This window comes from Ailuropoda melanoleuca, chromosome 12, assembly GCF_002007445.2.
Source record: "Ailuropoda melanoleuca isolate Jingjing chromosome 12, ASM200744v2, whole genome shotgun sequence".
In the NCBI taxonomy this organism is placed as follows: domain Eukaryota; kingdom Metazoa; phylum Chordata; class Mammalia; order Carnivora; family Ursidae; genus Ailuropoda; species Ailuropoda melanoleuca.
The window spans coordinates 25,733,691-25,755,644 of record NC_048229.1 but is presented as its reverse complement, the minus strand read 5'-3'; the positions used below and the strand labels follow the sequence as shown (position 1 = coordinate 25,755,644).

Genomic DNA, 21,954 nt, shown 5'->3' with positions numbered 1-21,954 from the left:
ACTGAGCATGAACTAAGGACACACACACACACTGAGCATGAACTAAAACAGGACACACACTCTGTCTCTCCCTCTGTCTCGAAAAGTCACAAATCACGGGACGGCACAAAACACTACGCAACACCCATCTTCACTAACCTCCTAACCCTAAAGCTCGGCCCCTGGGCCCTAAGCCCCGCCCACTTTCCACGCGCCTGCGCGCCTCCTGCAATCCTATAGGCGCAGGGAGACTCAGGCCTCCGCGCTGGGCGCCTCATGGCGGCGCCTGCGCACTCAGAGCCTGGCGGGGCTCCCAGAATCCGTGGTCAGCAGGCTTCGGGGAGGCGGCCTGTACTTGGGGCAACCAAAGCCGGGGCTGAGAGGCTTCTGGGCGGCTCTGTTCCGCGCCAGCGGGTCTCTACACGGTAGCGGTCCCCACCCCGCAGTGGTGGGAAACCAAGCCCCGCAGCGCGCCGCCCGGTCTGGACTACTCTCCCCAGGGGCCGTTGCGGCGGAGGACACGCCCACTTCCGGCGGGGACCGGGAGGGCGGGAGAGGGCGGGCGGCTGCTGAGGAGAAAGCAGGTCCGCGCAGGAGCGGGCTGCTGACGGCCTGATTGGGAGGTGCGGCCGCGCGCGTCCGGCAGCCCGTGGGCGGCGGGTCGTGCGGGAACGGATGACGGCGCGAGGCCGTGCTCCGGACAGCCTCCCGAGGGAGGCCAGCCCTGCGCACTCCCGCCGGCGCGGGCCCGGTTGGGGCCGTGAGGCTGGAGGGGCGGACCGGGGCTGAGTGCACAGGTAGGGGTGACAGGTGGCTGAGGCACGGCGGCCCGAGTGCCAGAGGAGGGCGTCCCCGGCCGTGGGGGCCGGTGGACCCAGGAGTCCAGAGTCGGGGAGTCCCTGGGGCGGGAGCGTGAGGCTGACCTGTCCAGAGAGTCGGGGGGCGATGTCCCCGGGGCCGGAGCGTGAGGCTGCCCTGTCCAGAGATTCGGGGGGAACGTCTCTGGGCCCGGATTGTGCGGCTCACCTGTCCAGAGAGTCGCGGGGAGCGCTCCTGGTCCCGGAGCGTGAGGCTGACCTGTCCAGGGAGTTGGGGGGATGAGGGTCCCCGGTGCCAGAGTGTGAGGTTGACCTGCAGAGTCCCTTGACCGGGTCTAAGGCCCTGGCCCCCAGGTCATTCTGGGATGGGCTTGCGGGTTGGCGGATGTTCCCAGCCTCCTCTGGAAATGGAGAGGGATCCCGGCCTTTCCAGGTGGAGGTCACAGAACTCTTCCCATTGCTGCCTGGCACCTCTCTGTTGCACCCCTCTCCCTGCCACCAGAGTTGAGGAGAGACGGACAGTGGGAAGAAGCACTGCTCACATCCATACTGTTCTTTGCTGTTTTTGCTGAGTAACACCAAATATCGTGTAAATATATCACATCACGAAGTGGAAACTATCTCCTTTTTACAGATAGGACACTGAAGCATGCAGAGGACAAGTCATCGCTAGTGAGTGGAGGAGCCAGGATTCAGATGCGGAACTGGCTGATTCCAGAGTCCCCTCTGTACTGACTCTCATGTAATGCCCTCTGCCAACTGCTTGAGGTCAGTATCCTTAACCACTTGAGACAGCTGAAAAAGTGACTCTGTGAGGGTAAATAACCTCAAGGGTTGAGATCCCAAAACCTCCACTGAGTAAGTTTCTGTTTCTCAAACTCTGACTGAAGAAACTTGGCTGAGAGTGGGCAAGGGACTTCTTTAAAACTATACTTTGTCAAAGCAAAATGGGACTCTTGATGGGGTTTTTTTTTTGGTCCAGTCTCTGTAAGCCACATGGACTCTCTGTTGTAACAGAGGTCATACTTCCCTTCCGGAGGAGATGGCTTTTTCCAAGTGTTGATAATGAATGGGTGGCTTTGAGAGAAGAGGAGCTTGTGTTCAGCCTGAAAACCCAGAGCAGAGAAGAACCCCAGCTGTAAATTATAGGTGTCGCCTTGAGTGCCTGGACTGTGAGGGGATATTAGGGTGGGAGTGGGGGAGTGAGAATAGAGGGAGCTGAAGGGAGGAAAGAGTTTCTTGGCAGTAATTATTAGGGCTACTCAGCTTCTCAGTACTCCTTTCTCCTCTCCCAGCTCTGCCCTCTCAGGATAAAGCCCTTCTCCTAATGAGGAGCCAGGAGGAGGAGGAGGTGATGGGAGTTGGACTTCTTAAAGCCACATCCCTGGTGAGTTAGAGTTCCCTCTTTCCTTCTTAAAATGCAGTCTTGCTTTCCAGGATTTGGTAATGTTTGTTTCCTTCTGAAGATTGTCTGCTTAAGTGTTCCACACTGGGACCTGTTTCCTATTTCCTCCCTTTCTAATGAGTGATGGGGCCACAGAGTAGACTCAAGTAACACAGTGCCCTCTCAGAGCTTCCTCTTCTTTCATTTAGTCTTCATTTAAGAAATGACCCACTCTGAGCTCTTCCATGTGCTGTTTTTTCATAAGTATATGACAACACAGAAGTATAATCCTTAGAGAAAATTTGAGAGCCATGATCTGCCTACTTCATAAGTAGCCATCCTGGCTTTCAGAGAGCTTTTTTCTTTTTTTTTTTTTTTTTGTTTAAGATTTTTATTTATTTATTTGACAGAGAGACAGCCAGCGAGAGAGGGAACACAAGCAGGGGGAGTGGGAGAGGAAGAAGCAGGCTCCCAGTGGAAGAGCCTGTTGGGCTCAATCCCAAGACCCTGGGATCACGCCCCGAGCCGAAGGCAGAGACGCTTAATGACTGAGCCACCCAGGCGCCCCTTTCAGTGAGCTTATAATCTGATGGAGAAGTGAAAAGGCAGCGAACATTTATTTATGCAAAATGATCAGTGCTGTAGGTGTAGACTAGACTTCCTCCAGAGTAGTGGGGAAGGACCGTTCATAGGCCGTATGAATACCTTTGGGTGAGTTAGAAAAAGGGTCCTTGCCTTGAGTGGTGAAGCTCTGTGACAGGCCACAATCTAGCAAGAGGAGATCTATTTTTACCTCCTTTTTGCCTCCTTGATGAGAGATCCTTGAATGGCATATGGCCTGCACAATCATACTTACTGTTGGAGGGAGGAGGGGTTGGGAGGTGTGATTCCTGAGTTGTATCTTGAAGGAAGAGGAAGAGATCTGCAGGCATAGGTGAGATGGCTGGCATTTGGGCCAGAGTATTCAAAAGTTTCCCCTCCCCACTTGACTTGGAACCGTGAGCATCTTAAAATGCCAGGGAATGTTCTATATCCTTTTTTCTTCCTAGGATGAATACCATAATCTATTTAATCAGCCCCTTGTTCCATAGCTAAATTATTGCCAATGTTTTATTATTTAACAGAGCTTATTGCAGTGATCATCTTTGTTGTTGAATTTTTGTCTTCATCACTGATTATTTTCTTGGACTAAATTCCTAATTTTTCATTTCTTGTGGATTAGAATTTCTCAAACTTTACTTCAGAGCATTTTTAATTTTAATATTTTTATGATCAGTAGTAGATTTAAGAACTATAATTCACGTTCTGATTAAAGTGACCTGCTAAATGAGTGTCATTAGCAAATTTTATGGTAAGAAATTATAAAATTTGGTTAATAAACTTAAAAACTTATCAAATAAAAAATAACAGGATAGTAAAATTGTCTTTATTTTATGTAAAAGACACATTGAGCAACTTATATCAAAGCAAAACACCTTTTCTGATCAGATACAATGCCACAAAACATGTACTACTAATGGAACTTGTTTCCTAAGCATTTAAACATCTTAGATGTAAGCAGAGTTGTTATTTGTGAGAGGAAAATATTTGAAGAGTGGCAGAGTATGGTATAAAGATTAATAACATGACTGTGGCACTGGACTGCATGGGTACAAATTCTAGCTCCACTATATACTAGATAGATCACCTTAATTTCAGTTTCCTCAACCATAAAATGGGAATAATACCAGTATCTAATATATAGTACTGTTGTGAGCACTAATGAGTTAATGTATTGAAGTATTTAGAAAAGTACCTGGCACATGATAAGCACTATATAAACTTTAGCTTTATATGCTATTTGCCTAAATAGCTACTGTTTGCCTATGTGCCCTTGTAGTTCTTCATACAATATATATAATACACACGTGATATACACAGTGTATCGTATATGTGAAAAACCTACAATATGATGTTTGATGCACAAGAAACCCTAAACATCAGGAGGCTTTTTATATCCAATGGAATACTAATTTTAAAACTAATAATAATTTACACTGAATTTGAGAGCGTCCTTGGTCTGAGTAGTATGGACTGAGCTCACTTTACGCTGTCTTTCCCACTGAAAGTTGCTGTAAAACCAGAACAGCGTGCCTGGAGCAGCATTTTGAAGTCTCTAAAAAGTAAATAGTAGCAGGCTGATTGGGGAAGAAACCCAAAATGCGATGTGTTCACCTTTTTTTTTTTTTTTCCCTCCCAATATGTCCTAGCATGGATTCAGCAAAGCACAAAACCCAGAAGGGGGTTGTGGCATGGATAAAAAGAACTGCAGGAGAAAACCTAGTTCAGTCTCAAGAAGTAGGAAGGGTGGTGGATGCTCTAATGCTCAGAGAGGGTGGATGGAAATCTGCCTTAAAAAACAAGTTCTCTGTTTTCTCGTGCCCTGAGATAGTAGCAGTGGGGTCTGCAGAAGTCTTAAACTCTGAAGGCGGAGAAATTTTCTCTATGATTGAAGAAGCTATGTTCCCCAGAGGGTGGAGTAGACTCTTACTGCCCTTTCTTCCCCCCTGCTTTTCTTCTTTCCTTTCTTGGCCCCGGGGCGGGGGTACAGTGAGTATAGGTGCACAGTAGAGTCAATAAGGCCCAGTTATTTGACCAGGAAACTGAAAAGGGGGAACCCCTAAGAAATAGAAAACACTGGAGAGACCACAGAGAAGGAGGAGCTTTGGGAATCAGCTATATGAAATTGTTTATGACCTCCTGGGCTCACTCTAAGTTGCTCATGCATGTATCTGGCCCTGAAGAGCATACCATAGTCTATGAGAAGTGGACTCCAGGATAGATCGCTGGCCACCGAGTAGTACACAAATAGGACAGTGGTGAATATCACTTCGTAGACTTTGGAAATGGAGCCTGAACAAAGTATCAACATTCTCCATATAATTTAAACAAGGCATAGAGTCTCCTGACATCCAGAATGTCAAGGGTACTACCTAAAATTACTCAGCTAATGAAAAACTAGGGAAATTTCAATTCAGGGAAAAGAGAATCACCAGATACCAACATTGATGTGACGTATATGTTGGAATTATCTGATAAAGGTTTTAAAGCAGCTGTTACAAAAATACTCCAACAAGTAAACACTCTTAAAGCAAGTAGATCGATAGAAATAGAAAATATCAATAAGAAATGAAGAATATAATTACCAAAATAAGCTCACTGGTTGGGCTTAGTGGCATTATGGAGATGACAGCGGAATTAGTGAACCTGAAGGTAAACAGAAACTGATCTGAGCAATAGATAAAAGATTGAAGAGAGCCTCAGGGCCCTGTGAGACAATACCGAAATGTTTAACATTTGTATCATTGAAGTCCCAAAAAAGAAAAATTGAAGTATAGAAAAAATACTGAAGAAATAATGGCTGAAAAATTCCCAACTTTAGTGAAAGACATTAACTTGTGGATCCATGAAGCCCAGCAAACTCCAGCATGATAAAAAAAATCCTTGCTTGGGAGCTTCATAATCAGACTGCTGAGAACTACAGACAAGGGAAAGACCTGGAAAGCAGCCAGAGAAAAATGATGCTTAACAGATAGGGCAGCAGCGATTTCAGTTCTGTGGATTTTCCATCAGAAATCATGGCAGTCAGAAGGAAGTACTACAACTTAAAAAGTACTCAGAGAAAAGAACTGTCAACCCAGCATTATCTGTCCAGCAAAAATAGCCTTCAGCGTTGAAGGTGAAATAGTTTCTCATATGAAGGAAAAGTAAGAAAATTCATTGATGGATTTCTAAAAGAATTGCAGAAGGAAGTTCTTCAGATAGAAATTATAAGAAGGGAACCGGAACATCAGGAATGAAGAAAGTACAACAGAAATGGTAAATACATGTATGTAAATACAATACACTGTTCTTCTGAGTTATTTAAAATATCTTCAAGGGTTAAAAGCAAAGCTAATATCTTCACCTTACTGAACAGAACAGGATTTGAACATAGTCTGGCTTCAGAGACCATGTTCTTAACTACTATAGTATATTGAAATTAGATAAAATAAAACAAGTAAAACTTCTGTTGAAATGTTAAACCAAATGTTTTCACTGTTCTTGGCCGCCGCCTCCTTCTATTCCTTCTTTCCTATCTCTCCTTCATCATCATCATAGGTGGTAACAGTTCTTGAGCACTTAGCCAGGTACTGTGACTGTTAACTTAGTTAATTCTCACAATTCAGCTTGAGGTCGCTACCAAAATTATTCCCATTTTTTGTGTGGGGAAACTGAGGCATGGTGCAGTTAATTAAATTTACAAGATCACCTAGCTAGTCAGTGCCAGAGCCTGAATTCTTTGGAATAATCTGACCTTTTTCTCTGGTTTTATTCACAACTCGTTGTTTATTCAAAACTCATTCTTAAATGTTGATATAAGTGAATTCACAAAGTAAGAAATGGAAAATCTGCCAGGAACCACAAAATGGATGACTGGTATCTCTGGCTGGTTGGTTAGGAAATTCAGCCCACGTATCAAAACAGGTGGTGCTCATCTCATATGATCTCTTTTGATACTTCTCATTAGATATCAAAAACCAACTTTCCACATGTGTTTTCGTAATGCAAATATACTTTTATGTCAAAAGGAAAAAATATTGCTAGGCATTTTTTTTCTTTCATTTTTTAGACATACCTCTTAACATCTCAGAACACTAAGATTTCTTAGACTATATTTTGGAGGTTGAAATCATGTTCATCAGGTCAGCATCCTTCCTTGAAACTTTCCCCCACAGTCCCAGAGCTCTTTAATTTCTCCATGTAGAAAAGTGATCTAGCTTCTAACATAAATAAACACAGTTGACCTTTGAACAACATGGGGGTTGGGAGCTTTGATCCCCGCATAGCTGAAAATCCACATATAACTTTGTTCCCCCAAACATAACTACTAACAGCCTAGTGCTAAAGCCCTACTAATAATATAAACAGTTAATCAATACATATTTTTTTATGCTATGTGTATTACTTGTTATATTCTTACAATAAAGTAAGCTAGAGAAAAGAAAATGTTAAAGTCATATGGAAGAGAAAATAGACTTACAGTATGGTACTTATTTATTGAAAAAAACTCACATGTAAGTGGACTTGTGAAGTTCAAACCTGTGTTGTTCAAGGGTCAACTGCAATTTAATACTTGATGTTCTGTCTTAAATGCAGTCAACATATTTTCATATGAGAATACTTTCTTACTGCCATAAAATTGTAGATGTTTGTAGAGCAGAGAGCGTCTCTCATATTTTTTTTCTAATATGTATAATATAACTAGGCAGAAAAGTTGTCCAGTAGCTAACTGTATGACCTGGATGATTTAGACTCCGGTGTGATTACTTATACACAGGGTTTGGGTTTTTCTTTTCTCCTCATAGTGTGAAAGGCATTGCCCTTTACCCGTAGAGCCAGGTAAGTAATGGCATGAACACTGAACAAGATTATTTTTGTGTCCTTTCAGGATTCAGTGACTTTCACGGATGTGGCCATAGACTTCTCCCAAGATGAATGGGAATGGCTGAGTCTTGCTCAGAGGACTTTGTACAAGAAAGTGATGCTAGAGAACTACAGGAACCTGCTTTCATTGGGTAAGAGTGTCTTCCTCCTCCCTGTGGAGTCCTTCCACCTCAGTAGTCTTGTATGCCTTTATCAGCATTTCCTTACAATATCCCTTTTCTCTCAGTACTTCTGGACTGGGTCATAGCTCTGCAATATCCACAACATAGCCAGTTTTCTTATCTATCCTTCTGTGCAGGTCTTTGCATTTCTAAACCAGATGTAATCTCCTTATTGGAGCAAGGTAGAGAGCCTTGGATGATGAAAGGAGAGAGGACAAGAGGCCTCTGCCCAGGTGAGTGCAGATAACTATTGGGGAAATTATTCTCAAGATGTTTCTTCTCTTAAAAAAAAGTTTTTTCTCTGATACTGGTTGGAAAACACTTCTTAAAATCCCTCTCAAATTGAAACTTTTTGTTCTAACGCTATATTTTAAATGGATCTTCTCCACTGGTGTGACATGCCACTTTCACCTTTACTGATTTCCTGCAAATACCACAGTCTGTGAACTCTTTTATGTTCTATGATGTTTACCTAGTTCTCAACTATCATATTGTTATAATTATTTCTGATGTTCAGCATTTCTGAATTCTTTAGACAAATTTGTGTTTAGTTTTTTGAACTGGTGTAAGTATTTTCTTTAAAATTTGAGCTTATCAGGGCTACAATTATTATAGCTAAGCTCTTCCCTTTGCTTTTAATTATTTTTGTCTTTGGTGTTTCTGTTTTGTTATTTATTTTTGCTTTACGTCTGTTTTTTTTTTCTTCCCTTCATACCTTCCCACTCCTTGAATTGAAAAGGTTTTTAGCCCTACAAGGTATTACACTAATGTCTTTATATATTTTTAAATCTGTTTTTTAAAATTCATCCACTTGAGATTCAAAACATCATCATTTGATACTCATACAAAAGATGAATAAATTAGGTAACTAACCTTACTTCCTTTCTCTTTGTTGATCATCTCCCCACTTTTGTTGTACTCATTGGGATTTTTGGCCCACTTTATTTTTTTTAATTTATTAATTTTTTCCCTGCCTTGCGTGAAAGGTGTTTTTCTTGTATGAAAACTAGATGAAGAGTGTATAGATTATATATTACAGTGGAATCAGCCTCAAGTGAGCTGGTTACAGTTTATTCTGTAGCTTGTAGTTTGGCTTTTTCCTGCTTCCAGTTCTTATAGGTTCAAGAAGAAAATGTTCGTAGGTCACTTATAAACATCTAACTCAGGATATTAGAAAACAAAACAAAATGAGTCTAAGGAAAACTAAAATAAGCTATGTATAGTGACTTACGCTGCTGGAAGGTAAAAATAGGAATAAATGAACTAGAAGATAGCAGATTTAATGAAAATCAAACTGGTGCTTCTTTAGAAAACCAATAAAACACATAAACTGTCAGATATATGTAAACAAATGAGAGAAGACAAGAAATAATAGTAAGTAACCATTGATCCATAAGTACTTAAAAGAATCACATAAAAAAAAAGAATCATATGAATCTAGTTTCCTCAATTTTCTATAAGTAATTTGAAAACCTAGATGAGACAGATAATGTTTTAGGAGAATATAAATTACTGCAACTGACACCAGAGGAGATAGAAAATTTAAACAGATTGGTTACCATTTAAGAAATGTAGACAGTTATCTCAGAACTGCCTGCCCCAAGAACAAAAGGAACAACTCCCAATATTTTCACAAATAAACTCTGTAAAACCTGTAAGGAAAAATATCAACATTGTTTAAAATGTTCCATGACAGTAAAAAAGAGGACTTTAAAAAATTGTGTTGATGAAGACAACCTAGCATTTGATGCCAAAATCTTACCAAAATAGCATCAAAAAGGGAAAATACAGACAAATCTCAATTATGAATATTGGTACATAATTTTAAATAAAAAGTCATATTGAAATAATACACCAGAGCCCAGGAGGGTTTATTCCAGAAATGCAAGGATGGTTGCATTGCCTAACCTTATATAAGAATTGTCAAAGACCTCTGTGGTCTTCAGTAACTGATTCACATGGTTTCACTTTGGAAGTTTCCATTCTTCTAGCATTAAGTAAAGGAGACATTTGCTTTCTCAATATCTTTCAGACTTGGAGTATGTTTGGATGACCAAGGAATTGTCTCCAAACCAGGGCATTTATGAAGAAAAATTATCCCAGGCAATGATAATGGAAAGACTTCCAAGCTATGACCTTAAATGTTCCACATTAGGGGTAAACTGGAAATATGAAGACCTATTTAAGAGGGAGCTGGTAAGTCAGAAGACACACTATAGTCAAGAGACAGTCACTCATATAGATACCCTTACTGAGAAAAGAGACCACTTTAAGAAATCTGGGACAGTTTTTCATCTGAATAGATTATCTTATTTAAAGCAGGTATTTCCCATCGAAGAGAAAATATATAATTTTGACACAAATAAGAAAAGTTTAAAAACACATTCGTTCATAAAAAAACACAAGCAAGTCTATGGAGAAAAGAAACTTTTGAAATGTAATGACTGTGAGAAAACTTTCAGCAAAATCTCAACTCTTACCCTTCATCAAAGAATTCATACCGGAGAGAAGCCCTATGAATGTATTGAATGTGGGAAAGCCTTCAGCCAGAGTGCCCACCTTGCTCAACATCAGAGAGTACATACAGGAGAGAAACCCTTTGAATGTACTGAATGTGGGAAAGCCTTCAGTCAGAATGCTCATCTTATTCAACACCAGAGAGTTCACACTGGAGAAAAACCTTATCAATGTAAGCAGTGTAATAAAGCCTTCAGCCAGCTTGCGCATCTTGCTCAACACCAGAGAGTTCACACTGGGGAGAAGCCCTATGAATGTATTGAATGTGGGAAGGCTTTTAGTGATTGTTCATCCCTAGCTCATCATCGAAGGATTCACACTGGAAAAAGACCATATGAATGTATTGACTGTGGGAAAGCTTTCAGGCAGAATGCTTCTCTTATACGTCATCGGAGGTATTACCACACTGGAGAGAAGCCATTTGATTGTATTGATTGTGGGAAGGCTTTCACTGATCACATAGGCCTTATTCAGCATAAGAGAATTCACACTGGAGAGAGACCTTACAAATGTAATGTGTGTGGGAAGGCTTTTAGCCACGGCTCGTCCCTGACTGTACATCAGAGAATTCATACAGGAGAGAAACCTTATGAGTGTAATATCTGTGAGAAAGCTTTTAGCCATCGTGGCTCACTTACCCTTCATCAAAGAGTTCATACTGGAGAGAAACCCTATGAATGTAAAGAATGTGGAAAGGCTTTTCGGCAGAGCACACACCTTGCTCATCATCAGAGAATTCATACTGGAGAGAAACCTTATGAATGTAAGGAATGCAGCAAAACTTTCAGCCAGAATGCACACCTTGCACAACATCAGAAAGTACACACTGGAGAGAAACCTTATGAATGTAAGGAGTGTGGGAAGGCTTTCAGTCAGATTGCACACCTTGTTCAACACCAGAGAGTTCATACTGGTGAGAAGCCTTATGAATGTATTGAATGTGGGAAGGCCTTTAGTGATGGCTCGTATCTTGTTCAACATCAGAGACTGCACACTGGCAAAAGACCATATGTATGTCTTGAATGTGGAAAGGCATTCAGACAGAGGGCATCCCTGATTTGTCACCAGCGGTGTCATACAGGTGAGAAACCTTATGAATGTAATGTTTGTGGGAAAGCCTTTAGCCATCGTAAATCCCTTACTCTACATCAAAGAATTCATACAGGAGAAAAACCTTATGAGTGTAAGGAATGCAGCAAAGCCTTCAGCCAGATTGCCCATCTTACGCTTCACAAGAGAATTCATACTGGAGAAAGGCCCTATGAATGTAAAGAATGTGGGAAAGCCTTCAGGCAGAGTGTACATCTTGCTCATCATCAGCGAATTCATACTGGGGAGTCATCCTCAATTATTCCTTCCTCCTCACCCCCATACCACCAAGTCCTCTAGATTCAGTCTTCTAAATGCCTCTAGGATCTGTCCACTTTTTCCCAGGCTGTAGCCCATCATCATAGTCCCAGATGAAACCATTTCATTTTTATTTTTACTGTAGTGTTACAACCATTATCCCTGTTGCTGCCCTCAAGTGCAGTTTTTTGAAAATTTTATTTATTTGAGAGAGAGCAAGAGAGAGAGTATGAGCAGGGATAAAGGGGCAGAAGGAGAGGGAGAAGCAGACTCCCCGCTGAGCAGGGAAGCCTGACATGGGGCTCGATCCCAGGACCCCAGGATCATGACCTGAGCTGAAGGCCGACACTCAACCAACTGAGCCACCCAGGCGCCCCCTCAAGTGCATTTTTAACACTGTAGCCAGCTTACTCTTTTAAAAATAAAAATCTATGTTACTTTCCCATTTAAAATATTTGTCTTTAAGAATATGTTAGATAGTCCATATTGAGGGCTTAGCACACAATCCTTGACATATAATCAGTGCCATAGAGGTAAACGTTTCCTTGCTGTCTTGTTTAGCCACATGTAAAATCTAGTAGGTCAAGACTAAGAAACCTATAGATTTTAGAGATGACAAAGGACCCTCTACTTTCCCAGGAGGTAGAAAAATGAACACATTCATAATTGAAAGATTCTCTGATGAACAAGGTAACAGTGGTGGCTTACCACTCCCTCTGTGTGAATAAATACAAGGACTTGTAGCATTGCTGATGAGGGACTTCCACTTTCCCTGACACTTAAAATTTAGAATAGGCCCGTTAGAACAAAGGCATCTGGTAGAATGTAGGACCAGCCAGGTATTAAAAGCAAACTAAAGTCGGCAAGCTAGAAAACTTGAATAGATTAATAGCCATGAAATAAACAGAAAGAGGTAGTTTAACACTTTCACCTGTAGAAAAGCACAAACAATTCCTGTGATATTTGAATTGTTCTAGAGCATAAAATAAATAAGTAAAGCTGCCATCCTATTCTATGAGACTGACAAAACTGGTACCAAACAAAAACATATGCTGCAATTAGCTTATGAATGTAGATGTTAAAAGTTAAACTTACTTTTTAAATATTAAAAGGTAGAGTAAATGGAAAGCTAGACATGTCTTTGTATAGGAAGAGTCTGGCAAAGATATTTATCCCTGTGTTAAGTATGTAAATTGATAGTCCAATAAAAATTCCAATGTATTTTTAAGTTGAGAAGCTGATTCTGACCACCTATAGAATATGGAATTGTGGTGTAGGAAGGCATGTAGTACTCACCTACTTAACAGTAACTGAGCATTTACTGATGTGCAAGGCCCTGTTTTAGGTGCTGGGGATACAGCAGAGTGCAAAATATGCAAGTTTTTGCCCTGACAGACATAGTGGGAGAAGACAGACAAAGTTGAAATACATATTATGTGATAAGTATGCAGTATGTACCATAACGAGAAATCACTGAAAGAGGGAGCTAGGGAGTGATGGCAAGGAGTGCCTTACTATTGCCAGAACAGATGGGCATTAGAAGCAGGTAACTGTCAGACACAATGGGCATAATGAGAATAGTCATTTTAGTCCTAAGGTAGATAATTATGCTTTCAGTGTTGCAGGAAGAGAGAATTGATGGTTTAAGAAGGATCATGAGAGTTCTCTTCACTCTATGTCAATAGTGATTTTGGGTCTGGTGGAGGGTTTTTTGTTTGTTTCTATTTTTGTGGGGTTTTTTTTGTTGGTTGGTTTTTTTGGGGAACAGCCTTACTGAGATATAATTCACATACCATACAATTCACCCATTTAAAGTATACGATTCAGGGGGTGCCTCGGTGACACAGTGGTTGAGCGTCTGCCTTCAGCTCAGGGCGTGATCCCGGCGTTATGGGATCGAGCCCCACATCAGGCTTCTCCGCTGTGAGCCTGCTTCTTCCTCTCCCACTCCCCCCGCTTGTGTTCCCTCTCTCGCTGGCTGTCTCTATCTCTGTCGAATAAATAAATAAAAAATCTTTAAAAAAATAAAGTATACGATTCAGTGACAGTATGTTCAGATTTGTGCAACCATTACATTTCATTACCTAGAAAAGAATACCCTCACTCCTGGAGGAGTACTTTTACTGGGAGCACACAGTGCTTTTGGGTTCTCTCTTTTGACAGTTGCCTGTGGCAGCATAGAAGGCCATGTGAGGGGAGCTCTTATCCAGAGGGCATGAGTGCTAGAAAATGGAGCTTTGGGGCTCTCTTTACTTTGGAATAGAGACTAAGGGGATGGGTGGTCCTATTAGACTCCCCTATGTATGATAAAAAGGATTTTTCATTGCAGTGGGGAGAAGATGGATTAATCAAATGGTATTGAGACACTTAGCTCTATGGAAAGACAGAACTATACCTTGTACACTAATGAAGCTCTGAAAGATCAAAGATCTAAGAATAGTATTAAAGTACAAGAAAAACAATATTTCTCTAACTTTGAGGCAGACCTTCTAAAGTATTACACATAACCTAGGAACTGACATTAAGGTAACATGTATGTGTGGAAAATATCAAGAGTCAAAGTCAAATACACAAATATGAGATTGGAAGAAAATGTTTACAAACCATTATAACAAAGGATAATAATCCCTGATATTCAAAGCATTATTACAAATAAATGATAGTAACATCGGCAATTCAGTAGAAAAAATGGACAAAGCTAATGGCCAGTTCAAAGAAGATGAAAAACAGCTAATGGAAATGACCCAGTATCACTAGTAATCAAGGAAATGCAAAATAAAGTGATGTTATATCTACTTTTTTCCCCAATAGGTTGATTTTAAATCACAGAAAAGTGATTGTATATAGTGACTGTGTCAAAAACAAGACAATTCCATTGTCGGTTATATAAATTTATGTGTGTATATACCATTGGAATCATTATTCCTCAGAAACCAAAGTGTACAAAGGTAGGTAAATGTATAATGGCAAAAATAATTTTTATAATGGTGATCTCAACTCTATTAGGAACTATTAGGGTACTGGGTAAGTGGGTAAGTTAATTATGGTGTATTCATTCAATAGAATTACATGCAGCTGTTGGAAAAAGAACTATAAATGTGTATATAGCCATAGAAGGAGAGTTGTATTTATACTAAATGGAAAACATTTTCAGATCTGTATTCCAGTATAAACTCATGATTGCAATATCAAAAATTAAAATTAAAATATGTATTTTTTTTGTTTCTGCCCTGTTTTCCATGCCTCCTTCTTTTGAATACACCATCTCTTTTCCTTTGAGCAGCTCACCATCCTGTACCATATGGCTTTGACGGTCTTGGCTAATCAGATTCTCTCTGGACTTTGAATGGCAGTTGGGTCTGTGTCATCCAGTGGCAGCTGCCTAAAGGGATGCTGCTGGTGTTCTCATGGCTGAGATCTTTGGGGTCACTCTAGTTTTTGTGCTTTCTAAGGCTGTAATTCCTCGAACTACCCACTATTCTTCCAGTATGTCATTTTTTACCTGCATTTGCTTACAATTAAAGAAGCTTAACCAATACAGAGTTTGGTATGAAGATTGGCCATAGGCTGTAGAATCTTTGGAAAATTTGAGGTATTAGGGATTGGTTTTTAGGTGAGATGGAGCAAGTATGACTCCCGTTTCTTTTCTAGCCTAAGAAAGTGGGAGCTCATGGTGTGTACTGGGTAAACATCCCAAAAAATTTTTATCTGTAGTCACCTGAGATGAATAGAGGTCAGGGATTCTGGATTATGGCAGTTTAAAGAGGAAGAGGAATGCTAAGTCCAAAGAGTGTATATGATGCTGGTATCTAATTGCTTTGGGTCATTTAAAGCTCAGATCTTGAACTTCCGGCATCAAGGCAAAACATTTCAACTAAGGATCTTTGTATGATATTGTTGAAAGATGTCTTATGCTATTTGAAGTCATAGGGTTAAGATTACTCAACCAAATCGAAAGACTCCTTTGATGGTTTCCTCAAGTGGGATGCTGTTAAATTCCATATTTTATCGAAGAGTGGTTTTTATGGAATGAATTGTATCCCCCCATTCATATGTTGAAGCCCTAAATCTAATGTGACTATACTTGGAGATAGGCCTTTAAAGGAGGAAATTAGGGGCGCCTGGGTGGCTCAGTTGTTAAGTGTCTGCCTTCGGCTCAGGGCGTGATCCCAGCGTTCTGGGATCGAGCCCCACATTGGGCTCCTCTGTTGGGAGCCTGCTTCTTCCTCTCCCACTCCCCCTGCTTGTGTTCCCTCTCTCGCTGGCTGTCTCTCTCTCCGTCAAATAAATAAAATCTTTAAAAAATAAAAAATAAAGGAGGAAATTAAGATTAAATGACGTGACGAGGGTAGGGCCCTAATCTGATAGGACTGGTATCCTTATAAGAAGAGGAAGAGACACCAGAGCTACTAGAGAGAAGTTGTGGCAACAACTGAGAAATGTTTCTGACAATTTACCCCAGATGGACTGACCTTGACCTTTACAGGAAGTTGGTCTGGAGGTGACACTGGAGCCATGTGATAAATTGAAGGAATCAACATTTCTAGATCATAGCAGGAAAAACTCTGACTCCTTACTCCAATTGTGGCCTTCACACGAAGTATTTTGCTTGTTGTATCCAAGGAGCCTGCAACTCCAAGTACATGTACCTCATGGAACATTCTGGAACTCTCATAATGACAATAAGTGGTTATCTCTGAGCTGCTGTTCTTGAGACTAGACATTATTAATATGGTTTTCAAAAGGGGATAGTCCCATTTAGAAACAATATAGCATAGCTCAGATTGGGACTGACAACATCAAGGATTTCTTTCTACCCAACATTCCTGAGATTTTAATTAATATTATTGGAATTTTAAAATACAGTGTTTTCAGAGAAATAGACTTTAACCAAGTTCCAAATAATTTTAAAGGAAAAATCATCAAAGGAGAGAAAATGTGCCTCAGCAAATTAAGTAAACATAAGTGGCTTAAAATGAATGCTAATGTTGAAAAATCAAAATGATTTAGAAAGCACACATTGGTTTGAAAATGTGAAACGTGAAGTTTTTCTTGGGGTTTGTAAAGTCAGTTATGTAAACTTATCAGTTGAAAATTTAGTTTTTAAAAATCTTAATTTTTTCTTCTTTGAGAAAATTTTAGATAGTCTAAAAATGTCACTTCGATAAGTAGAACAAGAACAGGGTCTTGAGAGAACAAGTCTCAAGATGAAGTGATCTTTTAAGATACGTGAATATTTTGTAAATGGCTACATACACAATAAGTTGCCACTCATTCCAAACTTCCAGTAAATGACAAAGGAGAAAGAAATGGTCAGAATCTGATTTTTAGGGGCGCCTGGGTGGTGCAGGCGTTTGGCGTCTGCCTTCAGCTCAGGGCGTGATCCCGGCGTTGTGGGATCGAGCCCCACATCAGGCTCCTCTGCTAGGAGCCTGCTTCTTCCTCTCCCACTCCCCCTGCTTGTGTTCTCTCTCTCGCTGGCTGTCTCTCTCTGTCAAATAAATAAATAAAATCTTAAAAAAAAAAAGAATCTGATTTTTAAAAGAAGAAAGAGAAAAGAATTATATGTAAAAATGAGATAATCTGCTAGCCTTTCATCCTATGTTCCTGGTTCTGAGGGTGGGAGGGGCGGCTTAGCCTGGGCACCAGATCTCACCAGAGGATCTCTGCCTCTGGTAAGTCACACGGTTCTTAAATGAGAAAGGACAGTTGGTTGCTGAATTCAGGAACTTAGGTCCCAGCTCTAGGATTTGGAAGGTTCAGGAAAAAGAGTCCTGGGATGGGGAAGGGTCTGCTCCACTGACGAAGAAAATCCAGTTGGGGCCATAGGTGATGAGAAAGCTAGCCCCCTGAACAGGTTGAGGACCTGGGGCTAGAGCTTCCCCTGTTCCACGGGGTCAGTGTTGTAGACCGAATGTGCCTCCTCCAAATTCATATGTTGAAACCTAATCCCTAAGGTGGTGGTGTTAGGAGATGGGGTCTTTGGAGGGCGACTAGGTCATGAGGGCAAAGAGTCCACACGAATGGGATGCCAGCCCAGCTCATGGAGTTCAAGGGGCCACACTCCATCCCTTGTGTCCCCCTCAAAACCAACTCCACACCTGGTACATGCACTGAGAGCCTGTAATACTGGTAATGCTGTCTGACAGTAGGTCCTTTCTCTCTCTCTACTTGGAAGTAGGATGTCCCCTATCTGGCCTCTCTCTTGCTCAGGGCATCCCCGAGCAGACACATGGGCTCTGATCTCCTGCATTTTTTGGGCTGGGTCATTTGTGGATTATTCATTAAAAATGAACCCCGTCATGGAGCCAGTAATCGTGGGCTGGCAATGTCTAAGACATCCTGAGAGACAGCCAGAGGGCAGGACAGCTGGACCCACAGCCCTGCCTGCAACATCACCAGACTCCCACCTGCTGGCTGGTACCATGGATCCTGATTCAGGTGCTCTGGAAGAAACAGGCTCAGCCTGCAGCCGCCACAGTTCCTCCCGGGCTACCCTCGCCTGGGTCCATTTACCCACCACACACACACAAAGGCAGCAGCAGCAGTGGTATCTCCGTGTTGAAGGAACCAGGCACTTACTTGCCTTGGTACCATCTGGTTCCCAGAGCTTCTCCTTCAGGAAAGAGGAAAGGCAGAGAGTGTTAGCCCCCGCTGGTAGCCTCTGGGTGAGGCCAGGATGGTGACTGTGCCCAGAAGAGGAACTTCAGATCCTCAGGGCCTCAGGGCTTGGGCAGCTCTGGAAGAACCTCTAGTCCCACCCCCCAGGTGCTGCAGTTTGGGAGGGCTGTCATAATGAAATACCACAGACTGGGTGACGTAACCACAGAAACGTGTTTTCTCATAGTTCCGTAGAGGCAAATAGAGGTGTGGGCAGGGTTGGTTTCTTCTGAGGCCTCTCTCCTTGGCTTGTAGGTGGCCACCTTCTCTCTGGGTCTTCATGTGGTCATCTGTCTGTGCTGTCTGTGCCCTAACCTCTTCTTATAAGGACACCAGTCAGATTGGATTAGGGCCCACACAAATGGCCTCATATTAACTCACCTCTTTAAAGACCTAATCTTCAAACATGGTTACATTCTGAGGTACTGGGTGGGGGGGTGGGGGTTAAGGCTTCAACATATGAATTTTGGAGGGATGCAAGCCAGCTCCTAACACCAACACCAGAGTTCGAGGTCTCTGAAATGTCTCTGATGGATAACAGTAGTTTCTTATCCCAGTAAAAGTTAGTTTATCACAGGCAATGAGGGGTGGGGGCTCCACTCCACTCAGTCTTGCAGGGACACAGACCTCACCCGTCGGTGGCTCCTTCATCCGCCAGGGACTCAGAGTTCTCATTTGAACCCTCTACATTTTGTAGGCAAATGAGGGATGTAACACAAAAGTATTTTATCCAAAATCTATAACGAACTCTTAAAACTCAACAGAAAACAACCAATTGAAAATGGACAAAGGATTTGGAGAGACAGTTTACCAAAGATATACAGATGGCAAATAAGCATAGGAGATAGTCACCATCATGTTATTAGTACGCCACAGATTTTTAAATTTGTTTTGAGAGAGAGAGGCTGACCGAGTGGGGGGAGGAACAGAGGGAGAGAATCCTCAAGCTGACTCCCTGCTGAGTTTGGAGCCCGATGCAGGGCTTGATCCTAGGACCCTGAGATCATGACCTGAGCCAAATGCTCAACCAACTGAGCCACCCAGGTGCCCTAGGAAACCACAGATTAACGAGATGTCACCACAAACCTATTAAAATGTCAAAAATCCAAAAGGAACTCAGAATACCAAAAGCTGGCAAGGCTGTGGAGCAGCGGGAGCTCTCATTCATTACTGGCGGGAAGGCACTTTGGAAGAGAGTTTGGCAGTGTCTTCAAGGCTAAACCTAGTCTTAGCATCCAGCAGTCATACTCCTAGGTATTTACTCAAATGAGTTGAAAGCATGCCCACACAGAAAGCTGCACATGGATCCTTATAGCAGTTTTATGGAAGCAACGGAGATGTCCTTTAATAGGTGAATGGATAAACAGACTGTGGTAATTGAGCTATCAAGCAAAAACAAAAAAACAAAAAACAAAACAAAAACCAAACCAAAACAAACAAAACCTTAAATGCATACAAAATGCTAAGTGAAAGAAGCCAGTTTGAAAATGCTATATACTGTCTGATTCCCACTATATGACATTCTGGAAAAGTCAAAACTATGGAGACAGACAAAATATCAGTGGTTGCAAGGGGCTCACTGAAGATGGAGATGAACAGGTAGCGCACGGGGCATTTTTAGGGGAGTGAAACTATTCTGTATGGGACTGTAATGGTGGATACGTATTATGCATTTGCCAAAACCCACCAAAGTGTACAATACAAAGAGTAACCTTAATGTAAATGATGGAGTTTAATTAGTAACGTGTCAATATAGGTTCATTGATTATAACAAATATGCCACACGAATGCCAAGTGTTTAATAATAGAAGAAATTGTGTGCGGGTAGGTGGGTATATGAGAACACTGTACTATCTGCTCAATTTTTCTGTAGACTTAAAATTGTTCTAACAAAGTCTGTGAGTAAAAAACAGAACAAAAACAAAAAATAAAACCACAGTGCGATATCAGTACACACTTACCAGAATGGTAAGTGGAGAAACCGCGTATTTCATAAATTGTTGGTAGGGATTTAAAATGGTATAGCTATTCTGGGAAACAGTGTGGCAGTTTCTTTAAACAAGAAAAAAACCTAAAAATGCAAATACCATACGACCTACAAACTGGATCCCTGGGCATTTATCACAGAGAAACAAAGATGTTCACACAAAATCTGTCATAAGGAAACAAGAGTGAAAGGGCAATCTATGGAATGGGAGAATGTTTGCAAAACAAATATCTGATAAGGGTTAATATCCAAAATATATGTGATTTTACCACAATGAAAAGGAAAAACAAAAACACCTGTAATAGCCCCAAACTGGAAACATCCCAGATGCGATACCCAAATTGTGTTATGTCGCTACCACAGGACAGAATTTGGCAATAAAGTAATAAACTACTGATTCATATAACAACTTGGATAAATCTCGAGAATTATGCTGAATGGGAAAAAAAAGCCTATTGTATAACATTTTTAAAAACAAAATTATGGATGTAGAGAATAAATTAGCGATGGGGTTAAGGAAGGATGGGGTCTGGAGGAAAAATGGGTGTGGTTATGAAAGAGCCACGTGGAGGAACCTAGTGGTGATGGAAATATTCTCTACTTGACAACATCTACAGCAATATCGTATTTCTGGTATTGCAAGATGTCACCGCTGGGGGCGACCAGGTGAAGGGTACAGGGGATCTTTCCGTATGGTTTCCATTTTGTTTTTTGCAATTGCATGTGAATCTACATTTATCTCAAAATAAAATATTCAATTGAGAAATCATGAGCCACCACCTAAGGTTAGCTGATTTTTATATTTCTGTGGTCATTCATTCAGCAAATGCTTTTGTACCTGGATTCCCGATTCCGGGTTTATGGTGTAAGGGGGTCCCAGCCAGGAGGCCTGGTTCCTCCCCCAACAACCCCACTTTGCTCTTGTGTGACCTCTCTTGTCTGCACCACTTTCCTTCCATAAACAGTAGCTTGGTTGTGAGGATTAAATGAGTTCATAAATCATAAAATGCCAAGAACAGAAGCTGGCACATAGGCAACATAAGAAGGGTCAATGTATCTATGTTTTTCTTATGATCACTTGCTTCTTTGCATAAGGGTAAATCAGCGTGACCAGCAGGTTCTAGACCGCTGTGCGGTATTGTCCCTCAGTGCTGTCCTTAGGCCGGGCAGCAGGAGGGCACAGAGAAAAGGGTTTTCTCTGTTTTTACCCACGACCCCTCTTTTTCTGTAATTTTCCCTCCCCACTTCTTTCCTCCCCCCTCTCCTCCTCTCCGTCTTCCCTCCTCAACCCTACTTTCTTTTCTCCTTCCGCCCTGTTCCTTCTTCTTGGAGAACTTTCTCTCCTCACCTCTCCTCCCCTTCTCTGATCTTCCTCCCTCCTCCAGGTACCTCCTCCCATCTCTTCTCTTCTCCTCCCTCCCTTTCCCTGCCTGTCCCCCTCCCTACCCCTCCTTCCTAAGCCTACCCCTCTCCCCTTCCCCTCCCTGACCCTTCTCCTCGCTTTCCCCTCTCCTCCTCTCTCCCCTCCTCCCTCTCTCCTCCCCTTCCCCCACTTCCTTTCCCTCCTCCCAAAAAAAAAAAAAAAAAAAAAAAAAAAAAAAAAAAAAAAAGGTGAGCTCGGTTCCGCTCGGCTCT

The 21,954-nt window shown here is 41.7% G+C and overlaps 2 protein-coding genes across 5 annotated transcripts in view; both read left to right on the top strand.

Annotated features, from left to right (window-relative positions):
- The first annotated feature begins 278 nt into the window (after positions 1 to 278).
- On the top strand, positions 279 to 16,147 carry LOC105242308 (zinc finger protein 470). 4 transcript variants are annotated; one of them, XR_004619244.1, is made up of 7 exons: positions 279 to 776; positions 1,432 to 1,565; positions 2,093 to 2,184; positions 7,652 to 7,778; positions 7,946 to 8,041; positions 9,841 to 14,620; positions 16,135 to 16,147. XR_004619244.1 is itself a non-coding variant. In XM_019792538.2 (7 exons), exons 3-7 carry the CDS (start codon positions 2,125 to 2,127, stop codon positions 14,486 to 14,488), a joined length of 1,854 nt encoding a protein of 617 aa, XP_019648097.1. In that variant the 5' UTR covers positions 279 to 776; positions 1,432 to 1,565; positions 2,093 to 2,124; the 3' UTR covers positions 14,489 to 15,875. The 4 variants fall into 4 exon arrangements, 3 of the variants coding, with proteins under 3 accessions (XP_019648097.1, XP_011236152.1, XP_034495387.1); XM_019792538.2 differs by lacking the exon at positions 16,135 to 16,147 and having other exon boundaries at positions 9,841 to 11,406; positions 14,484 to 15,875; XM_011237850.3 differs by lacking the exon at positions 16,135 to 16,147 and having other exon boundaries at positions 9,841 to 15,872.
- The window catches only part of ZNF71 (zinc finger protein 71), a 33,419-nt gene continuing 19,467 nt past the window's right edge, over positions 8,003 to 21,954 (top strand). The window contains exon 1 of the mRNA XM_019792542.2: positions 8,003 to 8,041. The gene's annotated coding sequence lies outside the window, so the exon portion shown is untranslated. The remainder of the gene's footprint in view (positions 8,042 to 21,954) is intronic.